Source organism: Penaeus chinensis, chromosome 12 (assembly GCF_019202785.1).
Source record: "Penaeus chinensis breed Huanghai No. 1 chromosome 12, ASM1920278v2, whole genome shotgun sequence".
In the NCBI taxonomy this organism is placed as follows: Eukaryota; Metazoa; Arthropoda; class Malacostraca; order Decapoda; family Penaeidae; genus Penaeus; species Penaeus chinensis.
In genome coordinates, this window is record NC_061830.1 from 24,284,106 (window position 1) to 24,311,479 (window position 27,374).

A 27,374-nucleotide genomic window follows, 5' to 3' on the forward strand; every position below is an offset into this window, starting at 1 on the left:
TTGCTGCCGTGAAGGTCGAGTAGGACGAGAGCGGATACGGGCCATACGGTCGCGAAGCTGCTTTCCGAAAGCTCCCGGGTCCTGACTTCCGGAGCTAACTACGAAGTCGGCAGGGAGGGCTATGGTGGTTCCGTAAACCATCTCAACTGCGGTGCACTGAAGGTTGAACGAGGTCCGTATGTGCAGGAGCGCCAAGGGTAACTGGTCCACCTATTGACGCATGGAGGATGAGGCTGTGAGGGCCTCCTTCCACTGTCGATGTAGGCACTCTACCATGCCGTTGGCACTGGGATGGTATGCCGTGGTCCGGATGCGCTTCGAGCCGAGAAGAATCATCAGTTGACCCGCGATCGGTCGTGATCGTCGCAGGAGTTCCATAGCGTGATGAAAGTGCTGATGAAAGTTTTGGCAATGGTGGCGGCGGTGATGTCCTGGATAGGGGTGGCTTCAGGCCACCTGGTAAACCGGTCAATCATTGTCTGGACGTAACTGTAACCCTGGTCAGCTGGGAGAGGGCCAACCACGTCTAGGTGTACGTGTTCGTAGCGGCCGTCTGGTACCAGGAACACCAGCGGGGGAGCCTTAGTATGTCGGTGAACCTTACTGCACTGGCACTCGACGCAGGTGCGGCTCCACTCCCGGACGTCTCTATTGATGCCCGGCCAGACAACTTTGCTGTGGATGAGATCCTAGGTTGCACGTATTCCCCGATGGGCATGGTAAGCCTCGGAGAACTGCCTACTAAGTGATGGGGGCGGTACTTCCCCGGCTCCTTCGGTTTTGGGACGGGAACTATGGTAGCCCTCTTCCAACTCTGGGGTAGAGTGGAAGTTTCCCAGGACTTGTTGATGAGTTGCAAGTGTGAACGCTCACCTGCTAGTCCTAGGTGGGAGATAATGGGGTACGAGATCCCATCAGAGCCCGGGGCAGTGTTGGAACTGGATTTATATATAGGCTTTCCTTAGTTCCCTCAGAGAAAAGATAACCTCTCTGATCTGAGCATGTCTGTCTGGCTGTAGACGCTCTTGTCTTGCCCTCAGCTCGGCTGGCAGACTGTTGCTGCTCGTTCTCGCTGAAAACTCTTGCGCCAGTCTGTTAGCCTCTGCTTGGGGGTCGTGATGCGTGCACCTCGGGGCTGAGCGGCTAGTAGCTCGCCTGACCCGTTGCCACAGCTCTGAAAGGGTGGTTTGGTGGTCGAAGGGCTCCAGCCACTTTTCCTGCTTGACTCTGTTGGCAGTTTCCTTGGCATCCGTGACAGCCTCCCTTAGGAGGGATAAGTTGTCAGGGGTTCTTTGCCTTTGGAATAGTTTTCGGCACATGTTCACCCTGTGGTTGACCTCCCTGATCTCGTCGTTGAAGTACCAGGCGTCTTTGTGACTTCTGGATCGAGGCTGCTTCATTAATGGCGTTTAGCAGGCTAGCTTCGAGCACTTCCACATTTTCGCTTTGTGGGGGATCATTGCATCTCAGACAGAGGGCAAGGGTGTTTTGAAACGCCTGCCAGTTGACCTTGTCTGTTTTCCATCTTGGATTCGGTCTTAGGATTTCGACTGGGCCAGCATCCATGAGGGTAGTTATAGTGCCGTAATGGTCACTTGTGACGGTCTCATCGACACACCAGACAATCCTCCCCACCAGAGTCGCAGTGGCCAGGGTGAGGTCTAGGACCCCTCCTCTGACATGCATTGGCTCTTGGGTGTTGAGGAGAGCGATCTCAGGGAATGTGTCTAGCACGTCGTCTATGTGATAGCCGGCCGCATCCGGTGCCCAGCAGTGAGCCAGGATGGGGTCTCCCCCTATGATCACTCGGTTGTGTGCAGCAGAAGCACAGACCTGGCTGATGTCTAAGCTTCTACAGCCTGGCCGGCTGTACACGTTGTACAGTTTGAGGGGCCCCCCGGCCAGGTGAATCTCGACAGCAAGGGATTCAACATCGTCTCCACAGTGCGATGCATCGACTATTGCGGAGCAGGGGCTTGTTGCTCTCACAAGGTGTTCATGGCAGTGTTGTGGTTTCAGGTAAACACACGGTAGTCAAAATAACCGATGAGTGTGTCGTTACTCCTCGATTCCGCGGCTTAAATGGGCCAGGCACGATGTTTACTCGCTGGTCAGGTCCGGAGAGCTACGCGGTGATTGGCGGTAATCGGCGGGAACCTAAGTCGCCAAACGGAATAGGTCAGGTCCTACGGTGTGCCGAAGCTTGTCGCGAGTTGGTCACCACAGCACTCCCCTTCCAGTGTAGCGGTCGCGAAACGAACCCTCGAAACCGTGCCCGGTTCTTGGAGGTGTGCAGGTTTCGCACAGTCGATGCAAACGATGTCCTCCCCTCGCCGACGCCAGATGGTGATGGTCTTACCGTCCCGCTTGACGGTAGGGCGGGCACAGAGGTGGCTTGGTGGGTCGCCTGATGTAGACGTGTGAGCATTCGTTAAGGTCGCGTGGTAAGTAAATGTCTTGCTGCCGTGAAGGTCGAGTAGGACGAGAGCGGATACGGGCCATACGGTCGCGAAGCTGCTTTCCGAAAGCTCCCGGGTCCTGACTTCCGGAGCTAACTACGAAGTCGGCAGGGAGGGCTATGGTGGTTCCGTAAACCATCTCAACTGCGGTGCACTGAAGGTTGAACGAGGTCCGTATGTGCAGGAGCGCCAAGGGTAACTGGTCCACCTATTGACGCATGGAGGATGAGGCTGTGAGGGCCTCCTTCCACTGTCGATGTAGGCACTCTACCATGCCGTTGGCACTGGGATGGTATGCCGTGGTCCGGATGCGCTTCGAGCCGAGAAGAATCATCAGTTGACCCGCGATCGGTCGTGATCGTCGCAGGAGTTCCATAGCGTGATGAAAGTGCTGATGAAAGTTTTGGCAATGGTGGCGGCGGTGATGTCCTGGATAGGGGTGGCTTCAGGCCACCTGGTAAACCGGTCAATCATTGTCTGGACGTAACTGTAACCCTGGTCAGCTGGGAGAGGGCCAACCACGTCTAGGTGTACGTGTTCGTAGCGGCCGTCTGGTACCAGGAACACCTGCGGGGGAGCCTTAGTATGTCGGTGAACCTTACTGCACTGGCACTCGACGCAGGTGCGGCTCCACTCCCGGACGTCTCTATTGATGCCCGGCCAGACAACTTTGCTGTGGATGAGATCCTGGGTTGCACGTATTCCCCGATGGGCATGGTAAGCCTCGGAGAACTGCCTACTAAGTGATGGGGGAATGTAAGGACGGGGTTGGCCCAGCGAGGTGTTACAGAGGATGGTGTCCTGTAAGTTCTGAAGTTGCACCTGCTCCAGCTGAAGAGAGGTATCTCCATCGATAAATCTGGGAAGGGAAGGGTCTTGTTGCTGTTCCCTGCAAACTAGATGATAGTCGATGGGGTCATTGCTGGCACTTACCATGGCTATCGATACCCTGGATAGGTCATCCGCGGCCTTGTTGTCGGTGCCTCGGATGTGCCGTAAGTCAGTGGTGAACTGGGCCACGAAATCCAGGTACCTCTCCTCACGTGGGGACTGACGACGGCTCCTGTTGTGCAGGGCGAAGGTGAGGGGCTTGTAATCCGTCAGGATGTGGAACTCTTTCCCCTCGACGTATGTCCGGAAGTGTTTGATGGCAGTGTAGACGGCGAGGAGCTCCTTGCCGAAGGCGCTGTAATGGCGTTGCTGTGGGCTGAGAGTCAGCGAAAAGAAAGCCAGGGGCTGTCAACCATGACCTGGATCTTGTTGCAGGACGGCTCCCATGGCGGTGTCTAAGGCGTCTACGGAGATGTTAAGCCTCGCCCCCTGCTGCGGGTGGTTGAGGAGCGTCGCCGAGACTAAGACATCTTTGCTGGTCTCGAAAGCCTTGGTTGCCTCAGGGGTCCATGTAACGTCTCTTCTGCGGCCTGACCGGGATGAGTTGAGGAGGGCCTGTAGGTAAGCCAGAAGAGGAGCACACCTGGGGATGAACCTCCTGAAGAAGTTTATCATACCGAGGTACTTCCGAAACTGTCTCGTGGTTGTCGGTCTAGGGAACTGCCTAATGCTGCTGACCTTCTCCTGCGCCGAGGTGATGCCATCGGCGGTAATTGTGTGGCCTAGGAAAGTAAGAGAGGGGACTCCGAAGAGACTCTTACCAGGGTTGATGACGATTCCGGCTTTCTGTAGGCGGTCTAACAGGGCAAAGAGGTGTTGTTTGTGCTCCTCAATACTGCGGCACCTTGTAGTCCACGGGTGACACCGTCCATGAAGCGCTGGAAGGTCTGGCTGCATTGCGGAGGCCGAACGGCATACGTAGGAATCCGAAGGGGGTGGTCACAGCCGTCTTTGGAATGTCCTCTTCGGCGATGGGGATCTGATGATACGCTCTGACGAGGTCCATTTTTTAGAAAATGGTGCAACCTGAGAGTTCACGTGTGAAGAAGTGGAGGTGCGGGAGGGGATAGCGATCTGGCGCAGTAGATGTGTTAAGATGGCGATAATCACCACAAGGGCGCCAATCGCCATCCTTTTTCCGTACGAGGTGCAGAGGAGATGCCCACTGGCTGCTGGAAGGGCGTATGATTCCAAGGTCCCTCATGTGTTCAAACTCTGCCTTTGCGATGCGGAAACGGTCTGGTGCGAGGGGCCTGCAACGGAAGTGGACCGGTGGGCCCGCCGTGACGATGTGGTGTGTGACAGTGTGTGGTGGTGTTGTTGTCACATTGATAGGTTTCGTCAGTGCTGGAAAGTCACGGAGCAGGGTTGGGTAGCACCGTGTAGATGCGGGGGACTCGTACTAGGGCCGACGAGGCGTCTGGTGCGGGCTCCTGACTGGTGTACAAGGGCCTCCCGCTTAAGGTCCACCGTGAATCCATAATGTGCGAGAAAGTCTGCTCCGAGGATTGGCTGCTGTACATCAGCGACCAGGAACACCCACGTCAGTTTCGGATGGGGGGCGCTGCTGAAAAGGAGTGTCATGGAGCGCTCACTGTATACGTTAATGGGAGAACAGTTGGCGGCCTCCAGCGTGCGAGATGCGGGCGAGGTCCTGTCCTTGTGGGATGCAGGGATAAGGCTGACCTCTGCTCCTGTGTCTACCAGGAACCGTAGATGAGATTCGGTGTCACGGACGTAGAAATCGGTGCTATTAGTTCCCGCGGTGCCCGTTTCCCGGGCAGGAGCAAGGGGGGTCGCACCGACGCGCCCGGGTGCCGTATCTGGAGTGATAGAAACAATAGTTACCTGGAGTCTGGGAGCGGCGGCGATTGTAGTTTTGACGGTGCTGAGGAGCATAGTCTCGTCCGCGGTCGCGGTAGGCACAGGGCGATGCGGGGCTGCGATGGCGGGACCTGGGACGCGGTGAAGGGTCGCGGGCTGCGAGCCGTCGAACGGCGGTTGTGAGTTCGGCGACCTGCGTAGCGAGGGACTCCAGGGTTAGAGGCGATGTAGTGGACACAGATGAGACTTGTGGGCTAGTTTGTATTGCGAGTTTTTCGTCTGCTTTCAAGGCTAGCTGCTCGGTGGAGAGTTCTGAGGCCAGTAGGGCGGTTTGAAGCGCCGCCGGCAGGCGTTGGAGGAACATCGAGCGCAGAATATCAGGAGGCAGGTGAGTGTCGGCGCGGGCGAGGGTGCGTTGCATGTGTCGGAGCGTTTCTAAGGGTGTATGGCCGTCCGGCGACGCTGCCGTGAAGAGAGCACGCAACGCGTGTCGTGGGGAAGGCGCCGCTCGCTGCAGGATTGCTTCTTTGAGGAGTTCATAGGAATTATACTCGGGGTTGTTGAGGAGGTCGCTGACAGAGTGTAGAAGTTCAGGTGGTAGATTTGTCACCAGTATTCGACATTTGTTGAGTGGAGAGGTGATGTGATGAAGGAGGAACTCCTGTTCCACCTGCAAAAACCATTCCGGAAGGCAGGCAATGGTGCAGGTGGGCAGTGGCTTTAAAGTTGTTGACAGGCTCATGACTCTCAACTCCGGAGGTCACCAGTGTGGTTTGAGGTAAACACACGGTAGTCAAATTCTCTCTTTATTTAAGGAGTCTACACGGTGATTGGCGGTAATCGGCGGGAACCTAAGTCGCCAAACGGAATAGGTCAGGTCCTACGGTGTGCCGAAGCTTGTCGCGAGTTGGTCACCACAGTGTGTAGACATGATACCCTGAGAAGCGAACAGTGTCCACTGTTAATGTCTCCTGGAGCATGACAATGTCAATGTTCCTTGATCGCACTACTGCTTGGAGAAAGGTGTTTTTTTAGGAGAAGTTATTGATGTTCCACTGTAGGATGCTTAGGTGGTGTGTCATGATGTTACTCAGTGATAGTTACATCAGAGACATCGTCGGAGTCTGACAACTCCATTGCGAGGTCCTCGCTGGTTGAGGGCTCCTCGTCTGTTGTCAGGGTATTCTTGGATCCACTGGGGGGTAGAGAGCCTTTGGTAGCTCTGACTTTTGTTGGTTTGGCTTTTCTCTCAGGCTTTTTCTGTGTATTTTTCTTGGCTGGTCTTGCCTGGGCAAGGTCAGCGTGTTCTGGCTCTGGTTGCACAGTTTCAGCCTGTTTTGGCTCTGCCTGTGAAGGCATGGCCTGGGTTGGAGTGGGGAGGGGAGTCTCGTCCTGGGGTGAGGGTGGGGCTGGCTTTGCTCTCTTCAGCTTTCTTCCCTTCAGGGCTGCGACAGTCTGGGTCATTGCCGTCATGGCGACCGAGACTGCCTTCTCGGCCTCCTCACTCAACCATTATGAGTGCCAATGGCGGCATGACTGCTTGACCCTAGGGAGACCAGCCAATTGACCGTGGCCATACCCGGGATCAGTCTTGTTGGAATAGAGGACCAAAGAGGCGTGTTGGTAGCCGCAGGGCGTACTCGTTCACGGCATCGCTCCACCTCCAGGACTCCCGTCTCCACAGTGCACAAGGCTGCCACCCACGGCAAACGCGTGGGTAGGTGTAATGTTGATATTATGTCAACTGGATTTTAATGCTTGGGTGGCTGACCAATGAACCTTCCCCAGGGGAGTAGTTGTTTAGATAATCATCATTAGTGGTTCTCAACTCACCTTCATATCTTCGATAGCCTTACCCAAATATATGCAATCCGCGCGAGAGCACACACAAATCGCCCGCATGCGAGTGTGTGTGTGCGTGTGTGTATTAATGCACGCACACATCAATCCTATAAACGGTGAGAAGGATCATGATGTCAGCTAAGTAGTTCGTCAAACACCGCATCGGTGATAACACGAATGAATATATTTATAAATAATTTATATATTAAATATATATTATAAATATTATATATATTTATATATATTATATATATTATATATATATTATATATATTATATTATATATATATATATAAAGAATGACAGGATGGGCGAAGGAGATAATAAAAAACGGTAACTGGACCAAAGATGCTACTTCATATATGTACTGTATACATACATATATGTATGTGTGTGTGTGTGGCTGTGTGTGTGTGTATCTGTGTTTGTGTGTGTGTGTATATACATATGTATATATATACATATATATATGTATATATATGTATGTATATATACATATATATATAAGTATCGTGTGTGTGATTGTGTAAAAATGAATAAGTAAATAAAATTATAAATATATATTTGTATACATATACATGTGTATATTTATATACATATATAAATATATAGATGGACTGATAGGCTGTGGACTAACAATAATAATAAATTTACAGACATACAGCTACGGCGCATTTGCACGCCAGTCAACCACGCGGGAAAACGGGAGAGGGAGATCTTTAAGGCTCTACATGCCATCCATGACCTCATGGTTAGCGTCAAACCCACAGGCATTAATTTAAGTTTCCAATATGCGAAAACCTGTGTCGACTAATGCCGATTCGGTGAACGTATATCGGTGCTGACTCGACTGAGCTTAGGGTCCTACTATAATAAAAAAGAGGCGGGCAGTGTTCGACTCTTCCGAGCTGTCAACCGCTAAACGGCGAGGTTCAACTGGCTTCTTTACGCACGGGCCCCGACCCATTTCCGTTCGCCCTGGCAGACGTGGGGCTTCATCTGTGGAAACAGCCCCTGTGCCAGCCCAAACATACCCAAGGATTGACTACGCGGTAGCACAAAGATAGTTTATTTCATCGTTTATTGTGGTGTTGCTTCTAACTTTGTGAAGAATGAGGAAAAAATACGTTTCTGGCCGTAGCTTGGTTATCTGGGCAGAATCGTAGCACTTTGGTGTGCAATCTGGGGGCTGAGGGGAGCCTTTTTTGTACAAAAAATAATTTTCTAATAACTGATACATAACAAGTAATACCCCCCCCCCCCCAATCCTTTGCCTGTTGTTGTCGTGGGGGGGCTTCGGAGACGGAGACTGAGACACAATGATGGGGAACTCCTCAAATTTGGGACTCAGCCATCGACTCAACTAATTTTGCATGGTCTTTTTTTCCCACTTATACATTTCGTTTCAGTTTCTTCACCAATCCCTTCTACTATCCACCTCCTAAGGTGTGAGAGCCGTGCTGAAAGGATGAAAGGCTGACTTTGTGTCAGTCCTGAACGGCCTGAGGGAACCATGGGCACGGTATTCCCCTGCCATACCTGGCCCTTACCCCTCAATGGGACCCTGAGGGGTGGACTGTTTTTTTTTTTTCCCCAATATAATCCAGGCTTATCATGGCCAATAATGAAGATGTAACCCCACTATTAGGGGCAATGAGGCTTGCCCCTTTATCAAATAGCCCCAATCCCGGCTCCCCTTTGACCACGGCTCCGAACACTGCAACAACTCCCCCATCATCAATGCATACTAGTACAGTATCAACCATAATCAACAACCAACCCCAAGGAGACATTTCTACTCTCCCAACATGCTCAACTTCAACACCTTTACTCCCACAACCTTCTTCATCAACCATCCCATCTCCCCTTATTACTACCTTACAACCTTATTGCCCACCTCCCCGTAACACTACCCCCCTCAACACTACTCCCTCCTCCACACGTCCCCGCACTTCTAGTACCCCCACCTCTACAAGAATCCTAAATATTCTATTTAGCCCAGCCAAATGGGACCGATTTTTCGTGATCCCTCCCACAGCTCCCTACTCTCAAAACACCCTCCTCTTCCAACAATGCCTCCAAAAACAAGTAGGCAAAGTCTCTTTCCGTAGCCGACGCGACCACTCCCGTCTCGTCACAGTAACAACTGAAAACCAAACTATAGCATTAACAAAACTGATCTATGTGGTTATCCCATCCCTACAGAACCTCATCCAACCCTCAATACTTGCACTGGAACTGTTTCTATCTCCCCAACAGATTGCCCAATCCATGACAAAGAATGGTCAGATTGTGGAGAGGACTTACTCGCTTGTCTCACAGACTATGATGCAACATATGTACAATGCTACTCCATTCCTCCCAGAGGAAATCGTAAGAAATCCATCAACATTGCCAAAATTACTTTCCGTAGACATGACTTTCCCTTAAATGTTTACATAGGTGGGGAATCCCTACCTGTCCGACCATACCAACCTCCTCCTCGTCAGTGCCAAAATTGTTGGCATTCTGGACATCCTGCCAAACATTGCCGTTCCACAGCCAGATGCTCGATATGTGCCCAACCTGGCCATACTCGATCAAATTGCTCTGCACAATCACGCACATGTGCAAACTGTGGCGGCCCCTATAATGTATTTTATAGAGGCTGCCCCACCTACAAATTTGAGTCTGAGGTAGCAACTCTCAGATTCAGACTTGGACTCACTCTACGTGAAGCCAGACAGGAAGCACGTCGACAAGGCTTTTCTCTTACCCCCTACTCTAGTAATGTCGCTCACTCTGCCAATTCCCATACCTCCCAAGCTCCTACACCCTCTCCTAAACCCAACCCCCCTCCATCTAAATTCCCCTCTTCTACCTCCTACCTTCCCCAGTCAAATTTTGTTTGCCATCCTTAACCCAGACACTCCAATCTCTACCCAATCAAATTCTTTTGCTATCCTAAATCCAGACACCCCAATCTCTACTACAGCCCCAACACCTTCCCCTCTCCCTCCCCGCACTACCCGCAGCAGACAGAATAAACGTTCCACCCCCTCTTCCCCTACCTCACAATCACCTCCACCTTCCTTTGCCCCTATTTATCAGACACCAGACTTATCTTCCCCTCCTCACAAGAAAACCTTTATCTCACAAAACTCTACAACCAACCCCATTACAGAAACTCTTGAAGATATCCAGAACTACATAACAGAATCCCAATCTGATACTCATCCACCTTCAAATTCTACAATTCCCGCTCCCTCCACACTCAAAGTGACTGCCGATATCCATCCTCCTCCTACTCATATTCTCCCTACACCCAATCCTCCTACCCCATCCCAACAAAATCCAACCCCCCCGACTCCACCCCTACCTGTATTAACCCTCCCACCATCCCCTCTATCCCTTCCATTCCCTCCTGGATACACACGTGAATCCCTCATGTCACAAATACCCTCTTCCCCAGACCCTCTACCTCCCGACACCCCTCCTGATACAACACCACATCCCCAACCTCATTCTTTATCCCACCCTCTACCACCTTCCCCTTCAAATTCTCCAACAAGCACTGCAATCTTTGCCACTAAATCAACGAAAGTATAACAATCTTTCATTGGCACATTCGCGGTTTCCGCTCTCACAGACCTGACCTCCGACATATCCTCTCCTCTTATAACCCATACTTTATATATGCCTCCAAGAAACTTTTCTTACACAATCTCCAATACCAATCCCCAATTACCATTTTGTTTCTTCCCCACACTCCCTTTATGTCTCGTCTATACTTATCAACCAAAAAACACCTTATGTCATACCTCCCTTTCAAACCACATTCCTTTGTACAGTTATTCGTATCTTTCTTCGCCGCTGGATCACAGTGATTTCAGTCTACTTCTCCCCTTCCCACCCCATTAACTTTGTTGCTTTTGAAAACCTAATTTCCCAACTTCAATCACCTTTCCTCATAGTAGGTGATTTTAACTGCCGCCACACTCTTTGGGGTGATTCTATCACCAACACCCGTGGCCGAGCTCTAGAGCGCTTTCTATCCACAGCTGATCTTATTATTCTAAATACAGATCGCCCCACACACTTTGATACACGCACGCAGTCTTTTTCATGCATTGATCTCTCTCTATGCTCCCCTTCTCTTCATTTAGATTTCCACTTGTCAGTTCTAGACCACTTTCCCTATAGCGACCACTTTCCAGTTCTCCTTTCTCCAACTTCATATGTACCACTTCCCAACTCCCCACGCTGGTGCTTTGATAGAGCTGACTGGCATACTTTCACTTCACTCTCTACTATTCATACCCCTCCATCATCCTTCTCATCCGTATCAGAAATTATACAATTTTTCATAACTACAGTCCTAAGACCTGCCCATACAGCTATCCCTCGAACCTCAAGACCCTATACCTCCAAATGTGTTCCATGGTGGAATTCTGATTGCACTAAAGCACTCCGTGTAAAACGTGCAGCCTGGAACAGTTACCGCTACAAACGAGGTACCCCTCATCAACTATCAGCTCTTATCTCCTTTAAAAGAGCATCTGCCTGTTTTCGTCGTACAATCCGAAATAGTAAAACCAATAGCTGGCGAAATTATGTTTCCTCAATTACATCCTCTACATCTATCTCAAATGTTTGGCGCCGGATCCATAAACTATAAGGCAAACATCCCCCCCCATCCAGCCCCCGTCCTCCATATTCGAGATACCCTCATCTCTGATCCTCCCGAAGTCGCTAATGAACTGGGTGATTATTTCAGCCAGGTCAGTAGTGGCTCTCACCTTTCTCCACACTTCTCTTCTATTAAAACCATCAGGGAACGTACCCCCATTATCTTCACCCTATCCTCTGCTGAGTCCTATAATGCTCCCTTTTCTTCCTCTAAACTCAATGCTACCCTAAAATCGTGCCGCAACACTCATGAAGGCCCTGACGGTATTCACTACCGTATGCTCTGACAACTCCCATCTTCCTCATTATCCTTCCTATTAACAACTTACAACCACATATGGACATCAGGAAATTTTCCTTCTCATTGGCGAGAAGCTGTTATCCTCCCTTTCCTAAAACCCAATAAATCGGGTACCCTCCCTCAAGACTATCGCCCCATCGCACTAACTAGCTGCTTATGCAAACTACTTGAGCGAATGGTTAACTTCCGCTTAATGTGGCATCTTGAATCCCACAATCTTATCTCTCCTTCCCAGTTTGGTTTTCGCCGTGCCCGAAGCACAGCTGACCCCCTTGCTCATTTTGAGACATATATTACATCCGCATTTGCACGCCATGAATCCGTACTAGCTATGTTTTTTGACCTAGAAAAAGCATATGATACCATATTCTCCAACAATTGTCCTCTCTAGGCATATGTAGAAATATGGGTGTCTTCATAAAGTCTTTCCTCTCCCAACGCATTTTTCAGGTCAAAATTGCCTCTGCCACATCATCTTTCTTTCCTCAAATTGAAGGTGTCCCACAAGGCAGTGTGCTTAGTACCACCTTATTCCTTCTTGCTGTAAATGACATTGCCTCAGTTCTACCACCAGGAGACCGGTCATCACTCTATGTTGATGATTTAACCATCTATGCCTCTGGCACATCCATACCAAATCTCTACCAATTTCTTCAATCTGCAATATCATCAGTTTCCTCCTGGGCCACAAACCATGGCTTCCGCTTTTCTACCTCCAAATCTTTCTCCATTCTTTTCTCTCGCACACGTGTAGGTCCTCTACCTTCACTCTTCTTATATGACACTCCACTTCAACACCATTCCTCTGGTAAATTCTTAGGCGTCATTTTTGACTCCAAACTATCCTGGCGAGACCATATTCTTTACATCAAAGAAAAAGCTTGTCGCCGTCTCCGAATTTTACAAACCCTATCCCATCTATCCTGGGGCTCAGATCGAAAAACTCTCCTTCATCTTCATGTCACCTTAATCCTCTCCACTCTAGATTATGGATGCCATATCTACTCCTCTGCCTCAACTTCTCTCCTTGCTCACCTTGATACAATCCACCACTGTGGTCTTCGCTTAGCCCTAGGTGCCTTCCGCTCCTCTCCAGTTGAGAGCCTGTACACTGAATAAGGCATACCATCTCTCTCTCGACGCCGTGCCCTCCTCACTCTCCGATGTTATGCTCGATTCTACCAACTTCCCCTCACTAAACTAACTATCCTACGATCCCTACTTCCTACCTTTGCTTCTTCTCCACGTTTACCTACTCCTTTCTCCACTCGCATGGATAATCTCCTCTCCCATTCCCCTTTTCCCCATCTCCGACTCCTCCCGTTCTGTGTCCATTCAGTCCCTCCACGGCTTATACCTTGCCCCCATATTTGCTCCTCTGTCTACCCTGACCCACCAAAATCAAATATTCCTCCTACTGTCCTTCTCACCCATTTCCTTGAACATGCCTCCACTCATTCCTCCAGTATTCCCGTCTACACTGACGGCTCCAAAACCACCTCCGGTGCTGGTTTTGCAGTAATCTTCCCAACTCGTACTTTCAAATACCCCCTCCCACCTGAATCCAGTGTCCTTACTACAGAGCTGTATGCTCTCCTTTTTGCCTTAAAACACATATACTCACTACCCTCTTCCTCTTATACAATTTTTACTGACTCCCGTAACTCATTAACCCTCATAAAGTCAATACACACGACCAACCCCCTAGTTCGTAAGATCCAGAACTGGTTGTTCTACCTGTCCACACGTCATAAAACAATCAAATTTTGCTGGGTACCCAGCCATGTTGGAATCCCCGGCAAAGAACAAGCAGATACTCTAGCACGCTACGCTGCTATGTCCACATCAAACCAATCACGTTTCTCACATATCCCAGCCACGGATTATTATCCACACTTTAAGACCTTCTTGTATAATCGATGGCAATCTTTTTGGTCAAGTCTACACACTAATAAATTACATACTGTAAAACTGTCAATCTCCTCCTGGTCAGCTCCATTCCATCGGAACAGACGTTGGGAGACGGCCCTCGCCCGCTTACGCATTGGACACACCCGTCTAACACACTCATATCTAATGTCACAATCCGATCCACCCCTATGTCCCTTATGTAATGTTCCTCTTTCAGTCCCACATATTCTATTCATGGCCACGTTTTGAAGCAGCTCGTACCTCTACTTTCTCCCACCTATCCTCCCTACATAGACATCCCAACTTATCAGACATCCTTACAGAATCTCACACTTTCTGCTTTTACAACCTGTTTTCCTTCCTCAAACGCATATGTATCCTTCACTTGATCTAATCCTTTACATTACCTCATCCGACCCTAACCCATTCACTTACCAATCCTTTAACGCAGCTTTAACAACTAATCACTAACCCAAACACCCTTCACTAACATTAACTATAGTGCTACATGACCTTAGATGTCTAGCACATTTATTTTGCCTTTAACCATTTTAACAAGTAATACAGATAATGTTATAAATCTTCCGTTAACTTTGTAAATGCATCGAGATGTTTATAATTATTATAAAGAAATTGCGGACAATAGTTTTTATTTGCACCCTGGAGTAGCCCATGAATTGGTTTGGGAAAGAACGCTCTATGTGTGGTTATCATGGGCTCCCCTCAGCCCTCAGATTGCGTACCAAAGTGCTACGATTCTGCCCAGATAACCAAGCTACGACCAGAAACGTGCGTACACAAGGCCAGTTGAAACACCCCTTTAACCCATGTTCACTTTGGTATTTTTTCCTCATTCTTCACAAAGTTAGAAGCAACAACACAATAAACGATGAAATAAACTATCTTTGTGCTACCGCGTAGTCAATCCTTGGGTATGTTTGGGCTGGCACGGGGGCTGTTTCCACAGATGAAGCACTACGTCTGGCAGGGCGAACGGAAATGGATCGGGTCAGCGCTTAAAGAAAGCCAATGGAAGGCGAGGTTCTATTGGCTTTCATAATTTTTTTTTTTTTTTTTTTTTTTTTAGTTATTGGTATTAATTGATTTTTTTCCTATTAAATTCACACATCTCTATTACAGGTGTAAGTTTGATCATCAATAAATAAAACAAGAGGAAAATAGTTTTTTTGAACTATATACTCTATTAACATGCATTAACTTGAATAAAAAATAAGCGCAAATGTTTGTTACCCAAGTATATACTCATATTTCTATATATTAATGACCACCATAAATGCACCATATAGCACTGTAACTATTAACACACACTCACATATATTCATATGTATGTGTATATGAAATACATATGAATGTATATGCATATATTTATATATTTATATAAATACTTTGACTTTGCTGATGATGTTGCCATTCTCTCTGAATCTCTGGAAACCCTAGTGGCGGGTCTTGATGCATTTAGCAATGACGCAAAGCCCCTGGGGCTAGAGGTCTCCTGGACCAAGATCCAGGATTTTAGGGGCCTACTAGGAGACCCTGTGCAGTCGGTACATGTTTGCGGTGAAAACATCGAGGTCACAGAGAGCTTTGTATGCCTCGGCAGTGCAGTTCATGACTCTGGGCTGTCAGACAAGGAAATCAGTAAACAGATTGGTCTGGCAGCAGGGGTCATGAAATCTGTCGACAAGAGTATTTGGAGATGCCGGTACCTGTGCAGAAGGACCAAGCTACGTATCTTCAAAGCCCTGAAACTGCCAGTTTTACAATATGGTAGTGAAACCTGGATGGTATCTTGTGCTTTGGAATCTCATCTTGATGCCTTTTGTAACAGATCCTTGCGCTGGATCATGGGTTGCAATTGGCGGGACCACATGTCCAACCAACGGTTGCACCTTGATACTGGTACAGGACCTGTTACTTGCATAATCCGCAATCGCCAACTTAGGCTATACAGCCACTTGGCTGGATTCCCGCAGGATTACCCTGCCCACCAGGTTGTCACTGTTCGAGACAACCCTGGAGGATGCCTGTGGGACGACCGAGTAAGTCGTGGCTTGAGCAGATCGATTAAACCTGTCGTGAAGAACTAGAGATTGACCGGGCCCCTGCCTGGCGGCTCGCCATGAGGGACCCTCGTAGATGGAAGCGAAGGGTAGATCCGGCTATGTGCCCCTGCCAGCATTAGCTCCCAAATGATGATTGAAGATAATATACATACACACATATGTGTTTATATACATACGTATATATATATATACATACATATATGTACACATGTGTATATATAAATACATACATATATATACATATGTATATATATGTATATAGACATTCGTATGTATATACACATATGTATATGTATATATATATTTATACATGCATATACATATGTATAGATTTATATATAAACTCTGTAAAGGCTATTAGACACCTTATACAATTGGTTAGCAGGAGTAGTAAAAGGGGACAGTTGGCTAACCTCTTTTATTGAGAAGCGTAAGCAACACAGATAATTCACAGTCTTTGAAAGGCTTAGTGCTGAGTGTACGGTCAGCCCGGAGGGGGGCGGACGGCTGGCTCAGCGGCCGGCCTTGACCCAACAGGCTCTCGGCAGGAACTCTCTCTGACCTGGGTCATCCTGGGCTTCAGTACTGGTGAGTGGCGTGGGCCCGCCACGACCGCCGGCTAAACTTGGGCTAGCGTGGGCGCACCACGTGGGAGCCATTTATATATACTATATTGCTCGGCCACCTACTAACACCTCGCCCTCGAGGCGCCTGATATTTGCCTCAAGGGTGACCCAACCTGGCTGGTTCTTGACTTGTAAACACTTCGTTCTTGCGTGCTGTCTCTGGTGCATCTTCATGGCTGCTCGTCTATGTCGTCATCTTCATCTTGGTCCCTGGTAAATCCGTCCGTCCTCGACATCCACACGTCCTCGAAGGTCTCGCACAGGTCCTCCTTGACTTCGGACTCGTCCTCGTAGTCCTCGATCAGGCCTAACTCGTCGGCTTACTCGCCCAATGCACGTTCCCGCAGATCTCATCCAGGTCCTTCTCGGCTGTTTGCTCTTACCGACGTCCTTGTTGTCCTCGTCAGGATCACGGGCGTCCGGCAGGAAGCGTCCTCTTCGGGTGACGAGCTCCTGGAGGTTGAGTGGATCTGCGGCGTCCAGGCAGCGACCGTCCACAGCATCATGGGGCGTCTGGTACCTGTCTGGCGAGTTTCTGGTCCTTCACTGGATCTACGGACATAATTATCCTAGTCTTTCTCGATTTCTGGCGATCTTCCGGTGACGTTTTCCACAGAGTCTGAAGGTGTCCGTTTCTGCAGCAGGGCCTCCTTCGGTGCCATGACAGATATCGTGAACCAGATTATACACGTAAGGGCCAAGATAGTAAGAGAAAAGAGAGGCAACAAAGAGGAGGGGATGTTAAGCGCCACTAGCCGATTATTTATTTAATTTGCAGTTTTTATGGTTCGAATTTTCGTTATTTTCGTGTTTTTGTGTGTGTGTGTGTTTTATTTCACAAGATTATAGGAGAGAGAGAGACGGCAGTAGCGGTCCGCAAAGACCTAGCTTGAACTAACAAACCGTCTCTCGATAGAATGAGGATAAGTAAGGGAAACGACAACGGCAATCCGTAAGGATTTACTTGAACCAATTGTCATAACGCAGAGAAGAAATGTATGTCACAAGTCACATATCACGACTGACAAACTCGCGGGAGTGCGTGAGCGTGTGTGTGTGTGTGTGTATGTGTGTGTATGTGTATGTGTGTGTGAGTGACAGTTAATGAGAGTGAAAGTGACCTCACACAGACCGGACGTGAATGCCAAACACGGAAAATAACGTTCATTTAACACAAATGCAATAAACTAGCTATGGAAGTAATATAATATTATTTCAATTACTACCTTGAATTTAACATTTAATGATATGCAACAGAATGACGCACTAATGAATGGTGACGTGAAAAACATTCGCAAGCAAATCTTCTCGGGGAACAATCTGCCGAGGTATTGTCAACTGCACAAGCAGACTTCATTGACGAGGGGGTCTATACCCCAAGAATGCCGTACTTCATGAAGCGAATCGAGCGGGGAAAATTTATATATAATCCACTCTAGGTGCGAGTCTGTGATGGGCGCTCTTGCAATGTCCTACGGATATTTATCATGTATCACAAATCGATGGGATTTACCCAAACATGGCAATGACGTCTAAAGTGTGAGCAGGGTGTGATTAATAAGCGAATCACGATTCTAGCTGAAGCCCTATTCCTACATTATTTAACGGACGTAACAGTGGGTCACACCGGCTCAAAAAGCGTACAATTTGCTGTCAATTAGCACTTTAACCTAACAAAACCAGCGTGAGCATAACTGCACATATGGCTTAACACATTTAGGGGAAGATAAATATGTATTCACAACAGGTTCTGAAGACGTCGTGGGAGCAATGGTTCGAGCGGTAACCAGAGGCTGTGTGTCCATGTTGCGAGCCGAAAGGACGCAACGAACCACCCTGCCATCAGACTGTAAAGGCTCTTTAGACGAACACCTTTAAACAGTGATAAACAGGAGTGATAGCCAACGTTAGCACGGCTCACAACACAGTGACTCGGAGACTGTGAGTCCCTGTTGTGTGCCAAAAGGACGCAACGCCCACCCTGCCACCAGATATTTTATGGCTCTATATTGAGAAGAGTGCGTAAACACATCTATAATACATACGCGGGTACAAGTCTTGGCAAGGCTCTCGGCAGGAACTCTCTCTGACCTGGGTCATCCTGGGCTTCAGTACCGCCGGTTGGCTTGGGCTAGCGTGGGCGCACCACGTGGCAGCCAGCCACGTGGGAGCCATTTATATATACTATAAATTCTATATATGTATATTTATATATATATATATACACTGTGTTTACATATGTGCATATACATATACATACATACATATAAGTTTTATGTGTATATATATGTATGTATATACATAAATATATTAATACTAATAAATAAAAAGATATTTAAATATGTATTTATTTATTTATATGTATATATATACATACATACATATATTTATACTTATACATGAATAAATAGATTTATATATTTATTTATATGTATATATATGTATATGTGCATGTTTATACATATATACTTACATGTATATATATGTATGTGTGTGTGTGTGTATATATATATATATATATATCATCAACATCATTAGCCTGGGTCAATCCACTGCAGGACGTAGGCCTCTCCCAATCTTTTCCATCTTTGTCTGTCTTGCGTTTTTTGCATCCAGTCTTGGCCCCCAAATTTCGTTATTTCGTCGCGCCATCTTTTCATAGGTCTGGCCCTTGGCCTCTTTATGTTATCTATAATCCAGTCTGTTGCTTTCTTTGTCCATCTTAGACTAATTCCCAGCTTCAACCTCTCCATCCCTCTCTGGGAACTTATTAGTTTCCTCTCCAGTAATTTGGTTGTAGTCCATGTTTCTGATCCATAGGTGATAACTGGGAGGATGCATTGGTTAAATGGCAAGAAGCCTCTTAGTATGCTACTGTGTTTGCCGAAGGCGCTCCATCCTAGTTGCCCTAGGTATATATTCTTGTCTACCACCTCTATTGCTTCACCTTGAACATTTATCTGTTCGAATTGAACTCTTCTGTTGAACATTATCTCATTTAATCATTATCATTTCTTGTTCGTCCTAAGTCCGAATTTCAGGCTTTCTCTATTCAGATCATTTATTAGTTGCTGCATTTCATTTGCAGATTCACTAAAGAGAGCAATAATATCTGCAAATCTTAGATTGTTCAGGTATTCGTCCTCGATTTTGATACCCTTCCCGGTCCATTCTAGCTTCTTGAAAATGTCCTCAAGGCAAGCTGTAAACAGTTTTGGTGAGATGGTATCACCCTGTCTAACACCTTTCTTAATTGGGATTTTATCAGTTTCTGTGTGGAGCTTGATGGTTGCTGTCCCATCTTCGTATATATCTTATAATATTTTACAATATACCTCCTCTACTCCTTGTCTTCGAATAGCTTCTACTACTGCTGGTATTTGTACAGAGTCAAATGCCTTTTCGTAATCGATGAATGCCATACACAGGGGTTTCCTATACTCGTTTATTTTTAATCTTATTTGGGTAAGCGTGTGTATGTGGTATGTTGTTGAGAATCCACTGCGGAAACCTGCCTGTTCTCTAGGCTGGTTAGAATCCAGACTGTCAGAGATGCGAGTTGTGATGATTTTAGTGAACAGTTCGTATGTAACTAAAGGAGACTTATGGGTCGGTGGTTTTTTAAATCCCTTCTGTCCGCTTTTTTATGAATCAAGATAATTGTTGCATTTTTCCAGGCTTTCGGAATTTTTCCATTGATTTGTTAAAAAGATTGGCTAGTGTTACTGTTGCAATTTCTCCTGCGTCTATTATAAGGTCTATCACCTGGTGTTTTCCCTCTCTTCATGTCTTTAAGCGCTCTCTTTATTTCTTCTGTTGTGATGTTAGGTATTACTCTAATTACCGCGTTCGCTTCTATCCGTGGCTGTCCATTTGCGTTGTATAGTTCCCTATAAAAGTTTTCCACTACTCTTATGATTTCATTTTTATTATATGTCACATCTCCTGGTTTCTTTATTGCATATATTTGATTTTTCCCTATTCCTAGTCTCCTCTTAGCTGTTTTCATACTAGTACCTGACATCACTGTTTCATTTATTATTTGAGTATTGAATTTCCGTACATCTTCTCTCCCTTTTTTGTTTATAGTTTTTGTTAGTTCAGCTAATTCTATTTTGTCTCTGTTTGATGATGTTTTCATGACCCTGCGTTTTTGCATAAGTTCTTTAGTTTCTATCGAGAGCTTACTGGAGTTTCGTTTGACGTTCTTACCGCCTACTTCAAGAGCAGCTTCCTTTATTATGTCATTGAACTGTTTGTTGATTTGGTCAATGTTGAGATCTTCGTTGCTGAGAAGTGAATATCTGTTTTGGATGGTAATGCTAAATTCTGTCGCTTTGGTCTTCAAGTTAGCTAAGTTTGGCTGCGGTTTTTGTGTGAGTTTATTCCTTTCCCTTCTGAGGTTTAATATAATTTGGCCTCTAACCAACCTATGGTCGCTGCCAACATTTACTTTATAAATAACTTCCACATTTTTTATTATATCGCGCCTGTTTGAAATTTTGAAGTCAATTTCGTTTTTGATGTCTGATGGCGATTTCCATGTCCATTTCCGCTCTAGTCTTTTTTCGAAGAATGTATTCATGATATTGAGTGATCAAGCCTCCGCAAAGTCGACTAGCATTTGCCCCCTCTCATTCCTAGTGCCTATTCCGTGATTCCCCACTACGGTTTCGCCTTCTGTCTTTTTACCTATTTTTACTCTTTCGCTAGCTAAATGAACATCTTCGTAGGGAAGAGTACACAACTCACCCATGCGCGTACTTACACATATATAAACATATGCGCACTTTATATGCGCACGACTTTGACTATGAATACCCATACAAATATACATATACATACATGCACACACACATATATATATATACACACATATATGTATATATATATATAGATATACATACACATGCATACATATATACACATATATACATATACACATACATATATCCACATACATACACATACATACTCGTACACATACATACACACATAACTACTCATATATGTATGCATACATACATATACCCACATATATGCACAAACACTTAAACATATACACATATATACGCACCTCCACAAAAACATATATGTACATATACATGCACATACTCGCACATACACATGCATTAATATACATACACCTATATGAACATATATGCATATATGCACATATATACATATTTAGGTATATATTGCTTCTCTTTCACACACACACACAGACACACATGGATACGAACAGGCAATTATCTGTACATCTGCGCACTACCGTGTATATGCGCTCATACTCGTGCACAAACGTTTGAATAGCGTCTGCATGAGCGCACATACTCACTCCATTATAATGAGCCCATTTATTATAATGTGCATAAATTGTAGGCTTGCAGCTTAGGGGCTGGGGGAAGGCGGATGATATGGGAGAAGAGGATTTAGGACAATGTTGCAATGGGTATGGATGGGGTTTGGGGTTAGAGGATGTTAGAAAGGCGGTTCTTGTATCTCTTTCGGAGAGGTGTCGCATTCCTTAGCGGTTGCTAAAGGGGCGTTTCAACTGGCCTTGTGTACGCGGCGTTTCTGGCCGTACACTTGGTTAACTGGGCAGAAACTTTGGTACGAAATCTGGGGGCTGAGGGGAGCCCGCGATAACCACACATAGAACGTTCTTTCCCAAACCAGTTCACAGGATGCAAATAAAAACTATTGTCAGTAATTTTTTTAGAGTAATTATAAACATATCTATGCATTTATAAAGCTAACGGAAGATTTATAACATTATCTGTATTACTTGTTATGTATTAATTATTAGAAAAATTTGGTCCTTTTGGTTTTTAGGATAATCATCTTGCGTCGAGGCCCGTCCGTGTGTGCGAAGATGTATATAAATAAATAAGTATATATATATATATATATATATATATATATATATATATATATCCATACATATGTATGTACATGTATACATATATATGTACACACACATGTATATGTATTTACATATGAATATATATGTATTTACATATGAAAATATATATATATATATATATATATATATATATATATGTATTTACATATGAATATATATATGTATATTTATGTTTATAAATATATGTATAAATATACACATATACAAATAAATAGGAAAATATATATGGATATGTATATACATATATACACACACTATATATATATACACGTACATATAAATACATTTATATACATATATATACATATAAATAAATATATAAACTCTTTTATCTATTCATTTATAAGTATAAATATATGAATGTATGTATATATATACACATATAAGTAAATAATTATATACATATATGTATAAATATATTTTTTTTATTTATAAGTATGAATACATGTATGTATATTTATATATATATGTATATATGTATATATATATGTATATACATACATATATATATGCATACACACACACACACACACACACACACACACACACACACACACACACACACACACACACACACACACACACAACACACACACACACACACACTCACACACACATATATATATATATATATACATATATATAAATATAAATGTGTTAACTTAATCCAGTTTCCGTACCACAAAACTCCGCTTTCAGTTTCGCCAGGCGTTCGCGGTAGACAACATATTGGAACATCACCCGACTACGAAAGCCAATTATACCGCTCTCCTTCATCGCCATCGTAGTTATTCTTCAGTAGAGTTAAACAGGATGCAGTAGAATTATCTTGAAAACTCAAAATCTACCTCCTAATTAATAGAGAGAGAGAGAGAGAGAGAGAGAGAGAGAGAGAGAGAGAGAGAGAGAGAGAGAGAGAGAGAGAGAGAGAGAGAGAAGTAAATGCTGCAAGCTAATAGAGCATACCAAGAACTTGCATCAGTGACGGGATAAATATATACATACATATGTATATATATTCATATATATACATAAATGTGTGTGTGTGTGCTCTGTGTGTGTGTGTGTGTGTGTGTGTGTGTGTGTGTGTGTGTGTGTGTGTGTGTGTGTGTGTGTGTGTGTGTGTGTGTGTGTGTGTGTGTGTGCGTGCGTGCGTGTTTGTGTGTGTGTCTGTACGTATATATATATATATATATATATATATATATATATATATATATACATAAATATATATGTATATATGTATATGTATTTATATATATATATATATTTTTTTTTTTTGCTATAATTGCTATAATAAGAAAACGACGAATGGTTTTAAATGTCAAATTCTGAAATTTTGAGTTTCTTTTAACTCCTTCCTTAATGATCACTCTGAATAGAGCTCAAGACAACACTTCGATGGATGACCACAGGCAGCTTCTAGCTAACCATTGCTGAGAATTTTAATGTGTCACAGCAACTTGTGAGTAATAAACAATGAAAATATTACGGTTTCATTTATTAACGCATATATCCTAGCAGCACCAGGGTTATTCATTTGTTCCCGGGTCTTGTGCTCTATTTTATGCACTGTGAAATACGATTCAATCAATAGCTACATCGGGCGTTAGCTAAAGTTCTGAGTTTGTATTTGTTCCATCTTTGTTCGGTTTTGGATGAATGTTTGGAATCTTATTTGATATAAATCATGGTTATTATGAAATATTATACCATCATAATATTTATACGTCTTTGAAATGGTTATCGCAGGGGCATCCATGTCCTTTAGACATGTTTAAAATAGTTGCAAGTCTAATTGCAATAAGCTGAATTTGTTGTTTTAACATAAACATTTTTTTCTGATGACATGCCTCCAATTGTTCCAGTTTTCTTTAATTCATTTAACTTTTGAATAAATTTTGGTTCCCACTGTATGCATAGGCTTTTTTTTTTTTTTTCTAATAGTGATTTGAGCATTAAGTTAACAAATTCAAATTCCCGACGTCGTTCAAAGCTTGCTATAGTAATTCTAGCGAAAACACGGGCTAAGGAACGTCTGCCGAAAATGTTCCGTAGTGTATATATAGTCGGCTTACTTTCGTTAATGCCAGGCGATGCATCGTAAAGCGATCGCCAGTCTTTTCCCGAAATTTTAATAGTACGGCCCTTAGTTCCTACCCACCTGGTGCCCAACCACAGCGGTAAGCTCCACATGACAGTTGAAACTTTTCGCGCCTGGGTGAGAAGCGAAGGGAAAGTAGGGGGCGACATCCTATGCATTTTTTTTTCTGCTTTTGTCAGCATCTAGGTTAGAGTGTAGAGTGAAGTACATTAATTAGTAAAAAAAAAAAAAAAAAAAAAAAAAAAAAAAAAAAAAAAAAAAAACATTTTAGTTCTAATCATTTATATATAATGTTTATTTTATGTTGTTGAAACCGGTGAACAAGAACTTTTTATTTGAAACAAGAACAAGTGGGAACGATTTTTATTTGACTTTACTTCCATGATTTTGTATTCTATTTTCATGTTTACGGTTGAAAACAAGTAAATTAGAACTTTTTGCCTTTTTTTTATTAAAGTTGTAACAAAAACACTGCAATAAACATGTGCAAAACAAATGAATGATAAAGGGGAAAGGCATTAAGGTAAATGTAAAGAGCAGTAATGATGATGAATCAAGCATACAAGTTTTTCATCAGTTGGACTTTGTCCTGGATGTGCTTACTACTGCGCCGTGAGTACATTGAGGTGTACGACAGTTTCACTGTACCTTTTGCGCCTGGCAGCGGCATTCCCTTTGGCTGATCAGCGAGATGTGACGTCACACTCCCGTACTCCGGACGTCCGGGGTTCGCTAAAATGAGGTTATGTTTGATGTTTTCCATCGAAGGAAGGGGAAAACTACACCAGGACATTTTTTAAATATTTTAGACAAGTTTATAGCCTGAGAGAGAACATTCGCACATACACACATATACAAATATGTACGTGTGTGTGTGTGTGTGTATATAATGGTCTCTCATTCAATCATACAAGAAACCACTATATTATCTGGCAGGTCCAGAGGAAAACTCAGTATCTGTTTAACAGCTTTATTGTGAAATAGACACGTAGTAGAAATGGGTAGCTTGTGGCGAAGACGGCGTCAGCTTCTACGGGAGGAGAGGGAAGATGTGTGTGCAGCTCCCGGGCCGGACTGTTTCAGATCATTCTGGGACAGGCCGGGGTACTCTTCCCTTATCCTTTGACCAGCTGTCCGGGCCTGTCCTTAAATAGATACTGAATGTCACATTAATATTTTCCCAGCTCATTTCGCTTCATAAAGTACGGCAAATTAGGGTAAAGAGCCCCCCATGACATGTTACCTCGGCAGAATTTTTTTTCCCCGAGAAGATTCGCTCGCGAATTGTTTCACGTCACCATTCATTAGTGCGTCATTCGGTCGCATAGCATTAAATGTTAAATTCAATGTAGTACTTGAAATAATTTTGTATTACTTCTATAGCTAGTTAATTGCATTTGTGTAAAATGAACGTTAATTTCCGTGTTTGGCACCCATGTCCGGTCTGTGTGAGGTCACTTTCACTCTCATTAACTGTCACTCTGATCACACACACACACACACACACACACACACACACACACACACACACACACACACACACACACACACACACACACACACACACACAAAGAAACAAACACACTCTCATGCACTCCCGCGAGTTTGTCAAGTCGTGATGTGTTACTTGTGACATACATTTCTTCTCTGCGTTACAACAATTGGTTCAAGTAAATCCTTGCGGATGCCTTTGTCGTTTCCCTTATTTTTTCCTTAACTTTGTGAAAATAAAACACAAAATGAAAAAAAAAAGACGAAAATAACGAAAATTCAACCATAAAAAATGCAAATTATATAAATAATCGGCTAGTGGCGCTTAACATCCGCTCTTCTCTGATGTCTTTCTTTTCTCTTACTATCTTGGCCCTTATGTTTATAATCTTGTTCACGATATCTGTCATAGTACCGAAGGAGGCCCTGCTCTAGAAACGGTCACCTTCGGGCGCTGTGGAAATCGTCACCGGAAGTTCGCCAGAAACCGAGAAAGACTAGGACCGGGAACTCGCCAGAGCAGGTACCAGTCGACCCATAATGCTGTGAACTTGCCTGGACGCCGCAGATCCACTCACCCTCCAGGAGCTCGAAGAGGACGCTTCCTGTCGGACGCCCGTGATCCTGACGAGGACAACAAGGACGTCGGTACGAGCAAGAAGGATCTGGATGAGATCTGCGGGAACGTGCATTATGTTATCACGCAACACCTTGCGATGACGCTTTGCGCCATCCTTTCCGAGCCCCTTTCCGCCCTTGCCTCGTCCTGTCATTTAAGCGAGTAAGCCGCCGAGTTAGGCCTGGAGGACCTGTGCGAGACCTTCGAGGACGTGTGGATGTCGAGGACGAACGGATTTACCAGGGACCAAGATGAAGACGACGACAGGGACGAGCAGCCACGAAGATGCATCAGGGACAGTACACACAAGAACGAAGTGTTTACAAGTCAAGAACCAGCCAGGTTGGGTCACCCTTGAGGCAAATATCAGACGCCTCGAGGGCGAGGCGTGCGTAGGTGGCCGAGCAATATAAGTATGTAAAAATAGCTCCCACGTGGCTAGCTCCAATATAAGTATGTATAAATAGCTCCCACGTGGCAAGCTCCAACGTGGCGTGCCCTAGCTGGGCCAAGCCAGCCGGCGGTCCCAGAGGGCGTGCCGCACGAACCCACCAGTACTTAAGGCTCAGGACGACCCAGGTCAAGGCAGTCACTTCAGAGAGCTCCTGCCGACCGCCGGTCAGGTCAG

At 45.1% G+C, this 27,374-nt stretch overlaps 1 protein-coding gene across 1 annotated transcript; it reads right to left on the bottom strand.

Annotated features, from left to right (window-relative positions):
• Positions 1–4,359: 4,359 nt before the first annotated feature.
• Positions 4,360–5,916, bottom strand: LOC125030987. Its single transcript, XM_047621407.1, has 3 exons — positions 5,199–5,916; positions 4,754–5,050; positions 4,360–4,697 (listed from the first exon to the last, which is right to left on the bottom strand). The coding sequence occupies exons 1-3, from the start codon at positions 5,914–5,916 to the stop codon at positions 4,360–4,362; spliced, it is 1,353 nt and encodes a 450-aa protein (XP_047477363.1).
• Between the last annotated feature and the right edge of the window lie 21,458 nt (positions 5,917–27,374).

What these genes read in the sequence shown, in the direction of transcription:
- LOC125030987 (XM_047621407.1), bottom strand. Translation starts at nt 5,916, where the DNA reads ATGAGCCTGTCAACAACTTTAAAGCCACTGCCCACCTGCACCATTGCC. An exon ending in CCGCCGCTCCCAGACTCCAG is followed by an intron (nt 5,051 to 5,198) that starts GTAACTATTGTT and finishes GGTTCCTGGTAG; the next exon opens with ACACAGGAGCAGAGGTCAGC. An exon ending in CAGACGCCTCGTCGGCCCTA is followed by an intron (nt 4,698 to 4,753) that starts GTACGAGTCCCC and finishes GTGACTTTCCAG; the next exon opens with CACTGACGAAACCTATCAAT.